The 18,258-nt window shown below is 44.0% G+C and overlaps 2 protein-coding genes across 11 annotated transcripts in view; one reads left to right on the top strand and one right to left on the bottom strand.

Moving 5' to 3' along the window:
- Positions 1-2,012: 2,012 nt before the first annotated feature.
- Positions 2,013-5,106, top strand: LOC121552134 (serine protease 23-like). Its single transcript, XM_045211174.1, has 2 exons — positions 2,013-2,353; positions 3,021-5,106. The coding sequence occupies exon 2, from the start codon at positions 3,040-3,042 to the stop codon at positions 4,531-4,533; it is 1,494 nt and encodes a 497-aa protein (XP_045067109.1). The 5' UTR covers positions 2,013-2,353; positions 3,021-3,039; the 3' UTR covers positions 4,534-5,106.
- Positions 5,107-6,060: 954 nt separating this feature from the next.
- Positions 6,061-18,258, bottom strand: part of LOC121552080 (clathrin coat assembly protein AP180) — a 46,733-nt gene continuing 34,535 nt past the window's right edge. For 6 of the 10 annotated variants that reach the window (XM_041864774.2, XM_041864777.2, XM_041864773.2 and 3 more), the window contains 8 exons: positions 18,007-18,072; positions 12,377-12,496; positions 10,805-10,829; positions 10,570-10,642; positions 9,692-9,745; positions 9,479-9,559; positions 9,258-9,371; positions 6,061-6,663 (listed from right to left, as the gene is read on the bottom strand). In XM_041864774.2, the coding sequence (XP_041720708.1) occupies positions 9,282-9,371; positions 9,479-9,559; positions 9,692-9,745; positions 10,570-10,642; positions 10,805-10,829; positions 12,377-12,496; positions 18,007-18,072 (509 nt within the window). In that variant the 3' untranslated portion in view covers positions 6,061-6,663; positions 9,258-9,281. The other 4 variants (XM_041864775.2, XM_041864781.2, XM_041864776.2 and 1 more) reach the window with 3 other exon arrangements.

Here is an 18,258-nt window from a genome sequence, read left to right as displayed (position 1 = left end):
GAGGAAAGAGAGAGTTCATTTGGTGAATGAGTTGAGTGCCTGTGCATTCAGGAGGCCAAACAGTTGTCATAATAAATCTGCTGGAGTTTAAATGCAGGTTATTACTTTAGATCTAAACTCAGCAACAAAAAAAACATCTTCTCACTATCAACTGCGTTTATTTTCAGCAAACTTAACATCTGTAAATATGTGTATGAACATAACAAGATTCAACAACAGACATAAACTGAACAAGTTCCACAGACATGTGACTAACAGAAATTGAATAATGTGTCTCTGAACAAAGGGGGGTCAAAATCTAAAGTAACAGTCAGTATCTGGTGTGGCCACCAGCTGCATTAAGTACTGCAGTGCATCTCCTCCTCGTGGACTGCACCGGATTTGCCAATTCTTGCTGTGAGATGTTACCCCACTCTTCCACCAAGGCACCTGCAAGTTCCCAGACATTTCTTGGGGGAATGGCCCTAGCCCTCACCCTCCGATCCAACAGGTCCCAGACGTGCTCAATGGGATTGAAATCCGGGCTCTTCGCTGGCCATGGCAGAACACTGACATTCCTGTCTTGCAGGAAATCACGCACAGAACGAGCAGTATGGCTAGTGGCATTGTCTTGCTGGAGGGTCATGTCAGGATGAGCCTGCAGGAAGGGTACCACATGAGGGAGGAGGATGTCTTCCCTGAAACGCACAGTGTTGAGATTGCCTGCAATGACAACAAGCTCAGTCCGATGATGCTGTGACACACCCCCCCCAGACCATGACGGACCCTCCACCTCCAAATTGATCCCGCTCCAGAGTACAGGCCTCGTTGTAACGCTCATTCCTTCGACGATAAACGTGAATCCAACCATCACCCCTGGTGAGACAAAACCGCGACTCGTCAGTGAAGAGCACTTTTTGCCAGTCCTGTCTGTTCCAGCGACGGTGGGTTTGTGCCCATAGGCGACGTTGTTGCCGGTGATGTCTGGTGAGGACCTGCCTTACCACAGGCCTACAAGCCCCCTCAGTCCAGCCTCTCTCAGCCTATTACGGACAGTCTGAGCACTGATGGAGGGATTGTGTGTTCCTGGTGTAACTCGGGCAGTTGTTGTTGCCATCCTGTACCTGTCCCGCAGGTGTGATGTTTGGATGCACCGATCCTGTGCAGGGGTTGTTACACGTGGTCTGCCACTGCGAGGACGATCATCTGTCCGTCCTGTCTCCCTGTAGCGCTGTCTAAGGCATCTCACAGTACGGATATTGCAATTAATTGCCCTGGCCACATCTGCAGTCCTCATGCCTCCTTGCAGCATGCCTAAGGCACGTTCACGCAAATGAGCAGGGACCCCTGGTGTTTTTCAGAGTCAGTAGAAAAGCATCTTTAGTGTCCTAAGTTTTCATAACTGTGACCTTAATTGCCTACCGTCTGTAAGCTGTTAGTGACCGTTCCACAGGTGCATGTTCATTAATTGTTTATGGTTCATTGAACAAGCATGGGAAACAGTATTTAAACCCTTTACAATGAAGATCTGTGAAGTTATTTTGAAAGACAGGGTCCTGAAAAAGGGATAATACCACCATTTTCTGTTGACTTTGACAGTTTCTGTCTCTGACTGTCTGTGTCTGTCTGCCTGTCTGCCTGCCTGCCTGCCTGCCTACCTGCGTGAGTGCAACCCCAGATCATCTGCCTCTGACTGGGAGACTGCTCAGCAGTGTGTGAAGTCACAAGCCATCTGCATTTACAGTTTTGCCAACAGACACTGAAAACACACAAAAATATGCCACACACAAACTCAAAGGCCACCATTCAATTAGTTATTTTGTCATAAAACAAATCAAAGTTGCTGGCCAAGTTCATGTCTGGTATGGTTAATTATAAGATATCCCCAAAGTTATTCGGTCAGCAACAAGGCATAAATGCAGGATATTTAGCCTACTTCAAAGCAACTCCACCAGATGTGTGAGGTGGGGAGTGAAAATACGTTTATGGGAGCTGAAATCAACCAATAACGCGTTTTATATGATTTACCTGCTTTTGGACAGGAATTCCACAGTTCACAGGCTCAATAACTGAATTCAACTTCAGTCCTCCTTCTCATCGCTTTCCTCATCACCAGGGAGTACCTCCCCCGGTCTCGTCTTGTAACATGAACGAGCGGCACCTTTTTCCATCAAATGTTTTCTTCATCATGGACAAATCTCAGTGAAGATCTCGCTCACGGCTTTTCATTGCGTTCCGGTTGTTTGTTGCGCGGGCGATGATGGGACGCGGTCTTTCACGCACTGAATGGTACCCGACTGGATAAAATACATATATTTTTTTTTGTTGAGGAATTTTGCTGACTTCTCCAACTTTTATTATCGAAAGCTTGCAGGTATGTTTATTTTGTTATCTCTAGAAGCAACTACCATTTCAATCAGTTCACGTGGCAGACAGGAACGTTTAGACACATCAGGCATTACTAATCAATGTCCAATTTCCACTCTTACAGTTGCATTATTTACTTTGCATTGTGTGATTAGGCTACTATGACCATTGTGAGTTTTATCATCATTATGGATCAGATTAATATACTAACTCTGATATGTCCAGTAATTCCTCTAATCATAATTCGTTGACATATTTATCAAATCATATTCCTGGTCACTTTCATACAACTGATGGTGATTTTTGATCAAGCTGTTGCTTTTTAATTTGTCCTGTATTCAAACAAATAATTGTTTTGAATTCAAGCTTGGTATGAATTTCCTTGTGTAGAGAATAGTTGTAAAACATGGAATCATCAGAGGAAATTAAGCTATTGTTGGAGCCAATTAAATGTAACAATTTCCCACCCTGTGCCACAAACTGTTCCAAACGTAATGGACTTCACTACCAGCGCCATCTGCCGGTGACACCACTTTTGCAAAGAGAAGGCTTCAATAACGCTCAAGCAGTTGTTGATGACTGTTGGGGGATTGAGCGCCCTCTGCTGGCCTCATTTTATACACCAGTGACCTGTTAATTTTGGCGCACTCCTCCCTCCTCTCTCTGTCTCTTAGGCCCTGGTGGAGCAGTGTGATGGCTCCCATTCCCCTGTGTCTGCTGCTGCTCTGTGCCCTGCCCCTGTGTGTTCCTGTCTGGGGGGGCCACGGTAAAGGTGTTGATGAAGAGTATGGCTGGTCCGTGCAGAGGGTCCCGTTGATTCTGGACAGGCACACAGTGCATCTGCGGACCCCCACGTTTGGTGGGAAGACTGAGGGGGCAGGTGGGGATAAGGAGGCGGGGGGTGGGATAGAGTGTCAGAGCGCCCTCCCCCCTCCCGACTGGGCTGCGCTGGAGAGCATGCTGGGATACGAGACGGTGTACGAGAATGGCACGCGCACACAAACTGACGTCACGCTGCAGGGCCTGAATGACACAACCTCACACACACCATTACCCAAAACCTCACACACTCGCAGGAAACGTCAGGTGTACGGCGAGGACGGGCGCTTCGTCATCTCGGACAGCCACTTCACCACCAGCTACCCGTTCTCCACGGCGGTCTGCCTGTCCACGGGCTGCTCTGGGGTCCAAGTGTCTGACAAACACATCCTGACGGCGGCTCACTGCGTCCACGATGGGAAGGACTACCTGCAGGGGGTCCGCAGGCTTAAAGTGGGAGTCCTACAGTTCAAATCTAAACGAGGTAGGGGGGGTGGGAGGAGGAGAGGGGGGAGGAGAGGAGGAGATGGGGAAAGCAAGGGAAAGGGGAAAGGAGAGGAAGTGGTAGGAGAAGAGGAGAAAGGGAATGGAATAGATGGAGAAGAACCGAGACAGAAGCAGAGACGGAGAGGAGGGATTCAGAGAAGGGGGAAGGGCGAAATGGAGATACAGAACAGGGTTGATGGGGAGACTGGAGCAGAGGGAGGTGAAGGAGGGAACATGGAGAAGGAGAGGAGAGGAGGAGGGGGTAGGCAGAGAAAGAGAGGTAGCAGAAGTAGCCGTGTACAACGCAGCACCGAACCCAAAAAGCAGCCCTCCTTCCACTGGACACGTGTAAAACAAACCCACATCCCCAAAGGTTGGATACACACAGGAGATAGAACCAACGCCGTATCCCACGGCTACGACTACGCCCTCCTGGAGCTCAAACGGCCAATCAAACAGAAGCACATGAAACTGGGTTTATTGGCCGCTGCAAAGCCTCTCCCCTTGGGTCGCATCCACTTCTCAGGGTTCGACAACGAGCCAGAGGGAGGACAAACGGAGGGAGAGAGGGAAAAGGTGGTCTATCGCTTCTGTTCAGTGACGGAGGAGTCAGACGACCTGTTGTATCAGCACTGTGACGCCCAGCAGGGGGCGTCAGGCGCTGGTGTATACATCCGCCTCAGACAGGAAGTGGAGGGGTCCAATAAGGGGAAGTGGCAGCGGAAGGTTATCGGGGTGTTCTCAGGGCATCGCTGGGTAGACGGGGACGGGGGTGGGGGTGAGCAGAGGGACTATAATATGGCGGTGAGGATCACTCCACCTAAATACGCCCAGATCTGCCACTGGATCCATGGGGATCCCAGCATGTGTAGGGAGGCCTGAGACACCAGGGATCTGTCAGACTGATCAGAGGAAGAAAAAAATAAGATTTGCATTCATGTAGCGCCTTTCACTGAGACCTCAAAGCACTGAGATGGTGGTGGACAAACTAACTATGGCCAGCACAGACAGATCAGATGGAATAGGACTTTGGAATATGGGATGATTTTCTTGCTCTGGTCAATCAAACAGATCCCTATCTAGACTGCCAAAATAATAGTTTGGAGGTCTCGAAATTCTATGGTGCACTAAAAACAGGTTTCTTTGTCACATGTGCCTTTGTATGTTTTGCTTCCAAGAAATGCCCATTGTGCACATAATATGGGTGCTAAGATGAGTTCCATTGGTGATGATTTTACATGAGCAAATCTTTGTTTTTACTGTCTCTACATGATTCATAGTTTTGCTATCAGAATATTTTTTCCAAGGTCTATATTTTGAGTGTAAATGTGTATTTGGTTGAGTATGTCCTAAACATACATTTTGCTTGGTAAAACATGTGATATCAATAGTGATGTAAAAAATAAATAAAAAAAAGTCTTTATATTAAAACCTACCGTTGAATACCAAAATACTTGTGATGGACTGAACATGTTCAAGCATGAATGACAACAGTGGAGACATAAGTGATGAGGCCTGAAGACTTTCCATCAGTGTATTTGTATTTTATTGCATCTCAAGGGACTCACATGCAAGTGGGGGAGAGGAGAGGAGTGATGCCATCCAAGAACCAAACACTGCCTTCAACCAAATATATAGCAAACATTGTTATCCACATTCTTTTTTATGTTTTATTTGTTTTTTCTTTCTCAATACTTTTTTTTCACAACAGATTAAGATAGTCACTTTGGAAGAAAAACAACACATGGAACATCCAGTGTATATCTGAGCGGTTTACAGCCAATGAGTTCCCAACACCTCTGGAGCGTTGCTACGGGAGACAATACAACCCTACTGATCACTGCTCCACAATGACCTTAGGTGGTCATAGGCTGTGTCCCAACAATTGTCCTTGTCGCCTTCACTTCATGACCACTGATAGGTGTAAGGACTGCATTGGTTTTCACCAATTGCCTTTCATCTATCGATTCAATTCAGATAATTGGCCGTTAAGGAAAGGAGACAAGTAAATTAGGATTTCTAAATGTATTTGGATGCAGCTCAGATCAACTTCACTTGACACGCTCAAATGCAGTAACACTCCACACCAACAGGGAGAGCCACAGTAAACACTGGGGGCTGAGATTGCATTCAATACTGCCTCCAAATACAGATATAGAGATATATACAAGGGAAAGGATCTTTTTTTAAACTCCTTGAATTTTTTTAAACCTTAGAATTCATAGACATAACTAAAATATATGATACATTTTATCTCAAAATAAAGATTAAAGAAATATATGTATAATCTATACTTTAAAATATTCTAAAATGCATATGTCAATTTTAACATAGTCCACGAATGTTGCATGTAGTAACACACAATAAAAAAAAACAGACAAAAAAACAAAAAAACATTTTGTCATATGATTTGTAAACCTAGATTTGTGGTGACAGTTGTACATCTTTCAATATTCATAAATATACACCAATAGAACTGTATCTGTTCTAAAAGAGGCTGGATGGATCAATTAATGGAGAGAAGTACAACTAAGTGTTGAATGATGTCAGAAAGACAGTTCAGCACAGAATTTGATTGGATAGTGAGGGACGGGATAGGGCAGGGATTGGCCAGTGAGGTTTACACACACCGAACACAGTCCATGGTTAACAACACAGTCCTCGTCTGGGAAACCCGCAAGAAAATCATCACAGATCCACCATTCCAAGTCAGCTGACACATGGGAGTTCCAGAACTAATCTAAATACACTGGAATTTTTTATGGTACATTTTGTCTTAGTTTAGGTAAAGGATAACATTGAAGTACATACACACTCACACACACAATTTTGTTTTCTGTATCTATGATTCACATCCACAGTTTTTGCTACAACAGCAGACAGAGGTTCCGGGGAAGTCAGAGGACAGGAGTCGTAGTGCTGATGGTTGGTTGGCTGAAGGGGCTGGGGCGTGACAGGAGGGAGACGGGGAGTACACACATCCACATCCATAGCTCCAGACACAACAACAACCTCAGGAGAGAAGAGACAGAGACAGAGAGAGGGATGATTACCACAATGTTATTATGTACAATGCCTTCGGAAAGTATTCAGACCCCTTGACTTTTTCCACATTTTGTTACGTTACAGCCTTATTCTCAAATGGATTAAATCGTTTTTTTCCACATCAATCTACACACAATACCCAATAATGACAAAGCAAAAACAGGTTTTTAGAAATGTTTGCTAATTAGTCTCCTTGCCGCTGAAAAACATCCCCACAGCATGATGCTGCCACCACCATGCGTTGGAAGGTTATCCCATCTCCACAGAGGAACTCTTGAGCTCTGTCAGAGTGACCATCGGGTTCTTGGTCACCTCACTGACCAAGGCCCTTCTCCCCCGATTACTCAGTTTGGCCGGGCGGCCAGCTCTAGTAAGAGTCTTGGTGGTTCCAAACGTCTTCCATTTAAGAATTATGGAGGCCACTGTGTTCTTGGGGACCTTCAATGCTGCAGAAATGTTTTTGTACCCTTCTCCAGATCTGTGCGTCAACACAATCCTGTCTCTGAGCTCTACGGACAATTCCTTCGACCTCATGGCTTGGTTTTTGCTCTGACATGCACTGTCAACTGTGGGACCTTATATAAACAGATGTGTGCCTTTCCAAATCATGTCCAATCAATTGAACTTACCACAGGTGGACTCCAATCAAGTTGTAAAAACATCTCAAGGATGATCAAGTGAAACAGAATGCACCAGTGATCAATTTCGAGTCTCATACCAAAGGGTCTGAATACTTATGTAAATAAGGTATTTCTGTTTTTTAAACCTGTTTTCGCTTTGTCATTATGGGGTATTGTGTGTAGATTGATGACGGAAAAAATGAATTGAATCAATTATAGAATAAGGCCGTAACGTAACAAAATGTGGAAAAAGTCAAGGGGTCTGAATACTTTCTGAATGCACAGTAACTGTCTCTTTTCTTTGCATTGTGTGTACAGTGGGGAAAAAAAGTATTTAGTCAGCCACCAATTGTGCAAGTTCTCCCACTTAAAAAGATGAGAGAGGCCTGTAATTTTCATCATAGGTACACGTCAACTATGACAGACAAATTAAGAAAAAAAAATCCAGAAAATCACACTGTAGGATTTTTAATGAATTTATTTGCAAATTATGGTGGAAAATAAGTATTTGGTCACCTACAAACAAGCAAGATTTCTGGCTCTCACAGACCTGTAACTTCTTCTTTAAGAGGCTCCTCTGTCCTCCACTCGTTACCTGTATTAGTAGCACCTGTTTGAACTTGTTATCAGTATAAAAGACACCTGTCCACAACCTCAAACAGTCACACTCCAAATTCCACTATGGCCAAGACCAAAGAGCTGTCAAAGGACACCAGAAACAAAATTGTAGACCTGCACCAGGCTGGGAAGACTGAATCTGCAATAGGTGAGCAGCTTGGTTTGAAGAAATCAACTGTGGGAGCAATTATTAGGAAATGGAAGACATACAAGTCCACTGATAATCTCCCTCGATCTGGGGCTCCACGCAAGATCTCACCCCGTGGGGTCAAAATGATCACAAGAACGGTGAGCAAAAATCCCAGAACCACACAGGGGGACCTAGTGAATGACTGCAGAGAGCTGGGACCAAAGTAACAAAGCCTACCATCAGTAACACACTACGCCGCCAGGGACTCAAATCCTGCAGTTCCAGACGTGTCCCCCTGCTTAAGCCAGTACATGTCCAGGCCCGTCTGAAGTTTGCTAGAGTGCATTTGGATGATCCAGAAGAGGATTGGGAGAATGTCATATGGTCAGATGAAACCAAAATAGAACTTTTTGGTAAAAACTCAACTCGTCGTGTTTGGAGGACAAAGAATGCTGAGTTGCATCCAAAGAACACCATACCTACTGTGAAGCATGTGGGTGTAAACATCATGCTTTGGGCCTGTTTTTCTGCAAAGGGACCAAGACGACTGATCCGTGTAAAGGAAAGAATGAATGGGGCCATGTATCGTGAGATTTTGAGTGAAAACCTCCTTCCATCAGCAAGGGCATTGAAGATGAAACGTGGCTGGGTCTTTCAGCATGACAATGATCCCAAACACACTGCCCGGGCAACGAAGGAGTGGCTTCGTAAGAAGCATTTCAAGGTCCTGGAGTGGCCTAGCCAGTCTCCAGATCTCAACCCCATAGAAAATCTTTGAGGGAGTTGAAAGTCCGTGTTGCCCAGCGACAGCCCCAAAACATCACTGCTCTAGAGGAGATCTGCATGGAGGAATGGGCCAAAATAGTGTGTGAAAACCTTGTGAAGACTTACAGAAAACGTTTGACCTGTGTCATTGCCAACAAAGGGTATATAACAAAGTATTGAGAAACTTTTGTTATTGACCAAATACTTATTTTCCACCATAATTTGCAAATAAATTCATAAAAAATCCTACAATGTGATTTTCTGGATTTTTTTTTCTCATTTTGTCTGTCATAGTTGACGTGTACCTACGATGAAAATTAAAGGCCTCTCTCATCTTTTTAAGTGGGAGAACTTGCACAATTGGTGGCTGACTAAATACTTTTTTTCCCCACTGTATGTCGTTTGGTGCCACTGTGAGAGAACCCTACCTTGGAGGGTTGGGTTAGAGGGGTTTACATGAAGTCCTTGATGTTGAGGTCGTCCAGGGCATTCTTGGGGGGCGGAGGCTTCCTTGGGCTCCCGGCCATCCCTGGAGATCCCATCTGTCACAGGAAACAGTGTTTCATGAAATAGGTGTGTCTGTGTATGTATATGTATATGTGTGTGTGTCTGTGTGTACTCTCTCTGTGTGTGTGAGTGTGTGTCTTACCGGTGCTCCTGGGGCTGCAGGGGCTCCAAAGCCTGGCCTAACCATGGGCATCATGGGAGCTCCAGTGCCGGCCGCCCCGCCCTGAGAGAGAGAGAGGAGACAGTCAGACACTATGGCAGCCATTTTAGAGATGCGTACATGGGCCACCTAAAGGCGTCATTGGCCATCTTAGGTGCTCCTAATGGTCCTAGGTTGAGGGCGGGGTGGTCTTACCATGCTGAATCCTTGGTAAGACCCCATAAAAGAAGGGGACCCCATTGGAACGTTCTAGGGGTGTGGAGTGGGGGAGAGGAGGTGGGACGTTACTACACTACATACAACACAGGTACAGTAAAGACAACATTGCAACAACAAACACAGAGACATATCACTGACACGCACACATACAAAACATAGACAAAGACATCATAAAAAACTGTTTTAAGACACACGCACACACGCGCACACACACACAAACACAGAGAGAACAGCAAAGCACAGCACATAAAAAAGCTCTAACCTAACCTCTAAAATCAGGTTCATGCAGAAGCATTTGAAGAGCACAGGGTCAATTATAAGAATACATGATCAGGCAAGCCAGTTTAATCAGCAACTAATTATCTGATATTCATGTCAGTGGTGAGGCTTTGGCTAAATGAACAGTTGAAGCCATGGGTTAATACAGTAACAACAGACCCTATAGCAAAAGCTTTTTTGGCTAATGGTTAGTGCAGCAATTAAATGATGAAGATAAAGCGATCTAAAAGGGACTGTTTTGTATTGGGTTTCATTTGGACACTGGAAAGAGGAGCTATTGCTAAAGAAATGGGGGTTGAAATAAGGAAATATGTAGATGAGTGTCCGATGGCTTGCTCAAGGTCAGAACCAAGCAGCTCCTTGGTTTGGGACAAACCTCAGCCCTCTCAGAGCTCTCCATAGTTTTCCCACAAAATGTTCACCCCTTTTAAACCAAACACCAAATGTCCAAATTCCAAATGTGATTGGACCACCCTGGAGAGTCAGAGAGGAGCGACGTGTGTGATTGGCTCCATGCCATGCCTGTTACTGCCATGTGGCTGCAATCCATGCTATATGACACAGACAAGATTTACCATGGGAGCTCCCCAACTTGGAGGAGCTACCTGAGGAGTTGACCAGCCTCCGCTTCCCATCGTATTCTCCCCCCTGCGGAAGAGATGTCAATCAGTCAATAAGCCAATAGAAAGAGAGCAAGAAAAGACAGAGGACCCCAACCTCTTAAAATGTAAAGTTCATTGAGCGCTTGTGATTGTAATCCATGACATGTCAAAACACAAAGTGACACATACTCAAAACAGGAAAACTTACGGTTTTTGGCTCCCCATTCCCAGGTCTGAAAGAGAGAAAATAAGACATTTCCCAGTCAGACAGAATAATGTACATTTAGTATCTTATCAAATAAAATTGTATTTGTCACATGCGCCGAATACAACAGGTGTAGACCTTACCGTGAAATGCTTACTTACAAATGCAGTTCAATAAATAGAGTTAAGAAGATATTTACTAAATAAACGAAAGTAAAAAATAAAATAAAAAGTAACACAATAAAATAACAATAACGAGGCTATATACAGGGGGTACCGGTACCGAGTCAATGTGCGGGGGTACAGGTTAGTCGAGGTAAGTTGACTATGTATAGATATTAAACAAAGTGTGTGTGGGGGGGAGGGGGGGTGTCAATGTAAATAGTCCGGGTGGCCATTTGATTAATTGTTCAGCAGTCTTATGGCTTGGGGGTAGAAGCTGTTAAGGAGCCTTTTGGACCTAGACTTGGCGCTCCGGTACCGCTTGCCGTGCGGTAGCAGAGAGAACAGTCTATGACTTGGGTGACTGGAGTCTTTGACAATTATTTGGGCCTTCCTCTGACACCGCCTAGTATATAGGTATATAGGTCCTGGATGGCAGGAAGCTTGGCCCCAGTGATGTACTGTGGGCCATACGCACTACCCTCTGTAGCGCCTTACGGTCGGATGCAGAGTAGTTGCCATACCAGGCGGTGATGTAACCGGTCAGGATGCTCTCGATGGTGCAGCTATATAACTTTTTGAAGATCTGGGTTGTAAGTACTATGTAACATTATATAACTCCACTGTAATTACACTGTATCTGGCTTTGTAACTACCATGTACACTCAGTTGCCGTTCACGGAAATGGTTTGCTCCTACAGATAGTGAGTCACGTGGCCATGGCTTGCCATATAAAGCAAGCAGACAGGCATCGAAGCATTCAGTTACTGTTCGATTGAACATTAGAATGGGCAAAACGAGTGACCTAAGCGACTTTGAGCGTGCTATGATCGTCGGTGCAAGCTAACAGGCAGGCCACAAACAGGCAAATAACGGCGCAGTACAACAGTGATGTGCAGAACGGCATCTCGGAACACACAACTCATTGGTCCTTGTCACGGATGGGCTATTGCAGCAGACGGCCACACCGGGTTCCACTCCTATCAGCTAAAAACAAGAAGAAGTGGCTCCAGTGGGCACGCGATCACCAACACTGGACAATTGAGGAGTGGAAAAACATTGCCTGGTCCAAGGATTCCCGGTTCCTGTTGCGCCATGCTGATGGCAGAGTCAGGATTTGGCGTAAGTAGCACGAGTCCATGGCCCCATCCTGCCTGGTGTCAACGGTGCCCCAAAGAATTCAGGCTGTTCTGGAGGCAAAGGGGGGGTCTGACCCAGTACTAGATGGGTGTACCTAATAAACGGGCCCCTGAGTGTAAATACATGTTGAGTAACGATACAATAAGGTGAGATTGGTTATAGGAACATGTCTATGCATAGATGGACAGCACCATGATGCTGAAATGATTCAGGCCAAATTGAGAATCCCTGTCCTGTGTCTGCTCAGAGACTCAGAGACTGTTCAGAGACTTACTGCTAGCCATGCTAGCCATGGTGGCGTCTAGGTCCCCTCCCATAGGTTTAACTGGAGATGAGGTGGCCCCGGTCTGGGGCGTCATAGCAGGCATCAACACATCCCCTAGACCATCAAACGCTACAGGAGAGACAGAGGAGGGGGGAGGGGGGAGGGGGGAGAGATAGCAATGGAGTGGAGGGAGAGAGGGGGGGAGGGAGAGAGGGGGGGAGAGCGAGAGAGAGAGAGAGAGAGAGAGAGAGAGAGAGAGAGGGGTGAGAGACAGGTTTAGGTCAAACAGCCACAATAATCCTCTCTGATCATAATAGAGGGGTCCTCCTTACGAGTGGGATTACCATGACAACCCATCGAGAGGGTCTCCATGACAACAGTGATCAGAGAGGAGCATAACATTGGAATGTTAAGAGGCAAGCCCTCATACTGTGCCTCAACACACACAACACACACGCAATGTACAGTTTAAGTAATACTCTCCATGTAATATCAATAAACAGCATAAATATGTTGTCTACTCAACACTACTCAATAGTATTACTATCCTATTAGCTATCTTGTTTGAGATAGGGCATCATCCTTTGTATCTTGGCGACAGTAAGGATGCAGCCACTACTCTAGAGAGAAAGCACTGCAGCTCAGCCAGTACCAAGCTAAGTGGGCATTGTGATGTGAACGACTCACACACCCTATTTATTAGGCATCGGTCAGAGCAGAGGGAACAGAACAGCAGCAGTTGCTCTCTTACTGCAATGCAGCAATGCACTGTGGGAAACAGCGCATCAACGAGCCAGAACACTCACCCAATCAGAGAGCAGGAAGCAAGCAATGAGCCAGCCCCAGAGCCAGATGGAGCGAGAGAAGGAGATAGAGGAACGAGAGAGAAAGAGATAGAAAGAGAGAGGACAGAGAGTGTGAGAGAGCGCGCATGTGAGAGAGAGAGAGAGAGAGAGAGGGAGACAAAGTGCAGAGGGAGAGAGAGAGAAAACAGAGGGAGGGAGAGAGATGGTGCAAGGGTAAGAAGAAAGGGACAGAAGGACAGAGTAGTGGAGGGAAAAATAATGTGAGTTAGAGATGACAAATGTCACGAGAGAAAGAGAGATGGAGGAGAGAGAGAGTTAAGGCTTAAACAGTAGTATTTGCAGGTCATCATTTACATAACATGCAGGGCAGTGACAGCCATGATCATGAACCTGGTAAGCACATGGAACGTTGCCACTGTAAAATGTGAAAAAGTCAACCAATGCACACATCATCAACTGAGAGAGAGAGACAACTAAGGAGATATTCTAGAATGAGAATGACCATACACAACAGCATGTGCATGTGGAATGGCCATAACACCAAGGTATGTTCACAAGTTACATACACTCAGGATGTACAGTGAGGGAAAAAAGTATTTGATCCCCTGCTGATTTTGTACGTTTGCCCACTGACAAAGAAATTAATAGTCTATCATTTTAATGGTAGGCTTATTTGAACAGCAACACGAGTTGCAATGATCATGAGAACGGTGAGGAATCAGCCCAGAACTAAACGGGAGGATCTTGTCAATGATCTCAAGGCAAGCTGGGACCATAATCACCAAGAAAACAATTGGTAACACACTACGCCGTGAAGGACTGAGGAGGAGGTGGAAACATTATGCTTTGAGGGTGTTTTTCTGCTAAGGGGACAGGACAACTTCACCGCATCAAAGGGACGATGGACGGGGCCATGTACCGTCAAATCTTGGGTGAGAACCTCCTTCCCTCAGCCAGGGCATTGAAAATGGGTCGTGGATGGGTATTCCAGCATGACAATGACCCAAAACACATGGCCAAGGCAACAAAGGAGTGGCTCAAGAAGAAGCACATTAAGGTCCTGGAGTGGCCTAGCCAGTCTCCAGACCTTAATCCCATAGAAAATCTGTGGAGGGAGCTGAAGGTTAGAGTTGCCAAACGTCAGCCTTGAAACCTTAATGACTTGGAGAAGATCTGCAAAGAGGATTGGGACAAAATCCCTCCTGAGATAAAACTGGTGGCCAACTACAAGAAACGTTTGACCTCTGTGATTGCCAACAAGGGTTTTGCCACCAAGTACTAAGTCATGTTTTGCAGAGGGGTCAAATACTTATTTCCCTCATTAAAATGCAAATCAATTTATAACATTTTTGACATGCGTTTTTCTGGATTTTGTTGTTGTTATTCTGTCTCTCACTGTTCAAATAAACCTACCATTAAAATTATAGACTGATCATTTCTTTGTCAGTGGGCAAATGTACAAAATCAGCAGGGGATCAAATACTTTTTTCCCCTCACTGTACATACACAATAGACATTCAATATACAGTGGGGAGAACAAGTATTTGATACACTGCCGATTTTGCAGGTTTTCCTACTTACAAAGCATGTAGAGGTCTGTAATATTTATCATAGGTACACTTCAACTGTGAGAGACGGAATCTAAAACAAAAATCCAGAAAATCACATTGTATGATGTTTTCATTACCTGTATTAACTGCACCTGTTTGAACTCGTTACCTGTATAAAAGACACCTGTCCACACACTCAATCAAACAGACTCCAACCTCTCCACAATGGCCAAGTCCAGAGAGCTGTGTAAGGACATCAGGGATGAAATTGTAGACCTGCACAAGGCTGGGATGGGCTACAGGACAATAGGCAAGCAGCTTGGTGAGAAGGCAACAACTGTTGGCGCAATTATTAGAAAATGGAAGAAGTTCAAGATGACGGTCAATCACCCTCGGTCTGGGGCTCCATGCAAGATCTCACCTCGTGGGGCATCAATGATCATGAGGAAGGTGAGGGATCAGCCCAGAACTACACGGCAGGACCTGGTCAATGACCTGAAGAAAGCTGGGACCACAGTCTCAAAGAAAACCATTAGTAACACACTACACCGTCATGGATTAAAATCCTGCAGCGCACGCAAGGTCCCCCTGCTCAAGCCAGCCCATGTCCAGGCCCGTCTGAAGTTTGCCAATGACCATCTGAATGATCCAGAGGAGGAATGGGAGAAGGTCATGTGGTCTGATGAGACAAAAATATAGCTTTTTGGTCTAAACTCCACTCGCCGTGTTTGGAGGTAGAAGAAGGATGAGTACAACCCCAAGAACACCATCCCAACCGTGAAGCATGGAGGTGGAAACATCATTCTTTGGGGATGCTTTTCTGCAAAGGGGACAGGACGACTGCACCGTATTGAGGGGTGGATGGATGGGGCCATGTATCGCGAGATCTTGGCCAACAACCTCCTTCCCTCAGTAAGAGCATTGAAGATGGGTCGTGGCTGGGTCTTCCAGCATGACAACGACCCGAAACACACAGCCAGGGCAACTAAGGAGTGGCTCCGTAAGAAGCATCTCAAGGTCCTGGAGTGGCCTAGCCAGTCTCCAGACCTGAACCCAATAGAAAATCTTTGGAGGGAGCTGAAAGTCTGTATTGCCCAGCGACAGCCCCGAAACCTGAAGGATCTGGAGAAGGTCTGTATGGAGGAGTGGGTCAAAATCCCTGCTGCAGTGTGTGCAAACCTAGTCAAGACCTACAGGAAACGTATGATCTCTGTAATTGCAAACAAAGGTTTCTGTACCAAATATTAAGTTCTGCTTTTCTGATGTATCAAATACTTATGTCATGCAATAAAATGCAAATGAATTACTTAAAAATCATACAATGTGATTTTCTGGATTTTTGTTTTAGATTCCATCTCTCACAGTTGAAGTGTACCTATGATAAAAATTACAGACCTCTACATGCTTTGTAAGTAGGAAAACCTGCAAAATTGGCAGTGTATCAAATACTTGTTCTCCCCACTGTATCTACTGTAACTCTTTAATGTGAGATATATTTGGTTATATGGTTACATAATACAATGGAAAGTATTATATGTGATTAGGGTTGCAAAGCTACCGGTAATTTACCAAAGTTACAGGAACTTTCGGTAATGAAGAAGTAATCTATGGTAACTTTGGTAATTTGTACTTTAATAACTTTTTAAAAAATGTATTCACATGTAGTATTAATTTGTTATATCTGTGTCCATATTTTCCATGAGTTTCTAGTAGATAGACCATATGGTTCAACAGGAAATAGTCTAATGAATGAAAAAATGCATCTAATCAACAATGGCATTATTTTCAATTAACTCTTCCAACTATTGACTTTTTTCACAACTGCCACCAGTTTGGCACCAAAACATTTACAACAAAGACATATTGACATAGTAAATAAAAGTGTGTAGAATATATATAAAGAATATTTCATGCTCTTTTCCCACTAGCACTGACTTTGCTGATAAATACTTTGTTGAGGGAAAATATACATGATACGATTGTGATGTGTTGTTGTCTCACCTAGCTATCTTACGATTAATGAACTAACTGTACAGTGCATTCGGAAAGTATTCAGACCTCTTCCCTTTTTCCACATTTTGTTACATTACAGCCTTATTCTAAATTTGATTAAAATGACAACGCGAAAACAGGTTTTTAGATTTTTTTGCAAATTTATAAAAAAAATCAAACAGAAATACCTTATTTATCTAAAAACCTGTTTTTGCTTTGTCATTATGTGGTATTGTGTGTAGATTGATGAGGGGGAAAATCAATTTAATCAATTTTAGAATAAGGCTGTAACGTAACAAAATGTGGAAAAAGTCAAGGGGTCTGAATACTTTCCGAATGCACTGTAAGTCTCTCTGGATAAGAGTGTCTGCTAAATGACTAAAATGTAAATGCAAAATTTGATGGTTTATATTTAGGATAATGTTTTACAGCCTGCCACCTACTACCATACCCCGTTCAAAGGCACTTAAATCTTTTGTCGTGCCCTTTCACCCTCTGAATGGCACACATACACAATCCATGTCTCAATTGTCTCAAGGCTTAAAAATCCTTCTATAACCTGTCTCCTCCCCTTCAAAGTGAGATTTAACAAGTGACATCAATACGTGATCATAGCTTTCACCTGGTCAGTCAATGTCATGGAAAGCGCAGGTGTCCTTAATGTTTTGTGCACTCAGTGTATATCTATATCTAATATTGATAATCTATCATCTATCTAATAATAGATAAGGATTATTATTTATTAATGATACTACTAATCTAATCTACTAATAACACTAATCTAATAATTAATTTTAATAATAACTCTATTCTAATTATATTATTAATTGTATTAATACATAATATATATATATTATATAATAATAATATTATATTGTTATTATTGTATTATAATGTGCAATTATTATATTTATAAATATGATCATGATTCACAATTATTAATAATCTAATAACCTAATATATATATCTAATATAGATATGAATAAGATTATATAATAATAATAATAATAATAATTATTATTATTATTATTCATCTGAAGTACCCAAAAAGGCCACTAGATGTCATCTGATAGAATTCCAAATAAACCTTGAAAGGAACCAAAATGCTGGTTGTTTACTGGTAAACTTAGAAAGTTTCCAGTAATACACCCTACCTTTACAACTGTAGATGTGGTGTATTTACTGTTATGCGTCTTGCATACAATGTGAATGGGTCATGCCTGTTGTTTGTGTCATGCCTGTTGTTTGTGTCATGCCTGGTGGGTGTGTTGTGCTTCGGTAAGTACATTACCTGCCATCAGCTCAGCACCAGAGGCAGCTGCAGGGGTAGCAGGCTGGGTTTCTCCACCGGTGGAGTCTGATGGATCAAACCAAACCATACCAGGCCAAGGTGAGCCACGCCATTTGCAGTGCAGCATGAGGGCAGAGAAGAGTTAAGAAGTCAGCCATCGGCTCCACACTAGGAACGCCAAACAGACAGAGCAGCGTTATCATTGTCAGATAGGACAGTAGACATACACAGGTATACACACGTACACACCAA

This window comes from Coregonus clupeaformis, chromosome 36 (genome assembly GCF_020615455.1).
Source record: "Coregonus clupeaformis isolate EN_2021a chromosome 36, ASM2061545v1, whole genome shotgun sequence".
In the NCBI taxonomy this organism is placed as follows: Eukaryota; Metazoa; Chordata; class Actinopteri; order Salmoniformes; family Salmonidae; genus Coregonus; species Coregonus clupeaformis.
Note: the sequence above shows the minus strand (reverse complement) of the source record. Positions and strands in the feature narration are given on the sequence as shown.

Excerpts from the sequence above, each read along its gene's own strand:
- LOC121552134 (XM_045211174.1), top strand. The coding sequence starts at position 3,040 with ATGGCTCCCATTCCCCTGTGTCTGCTGCTGCTCTGTGCCCTGCCCCTG.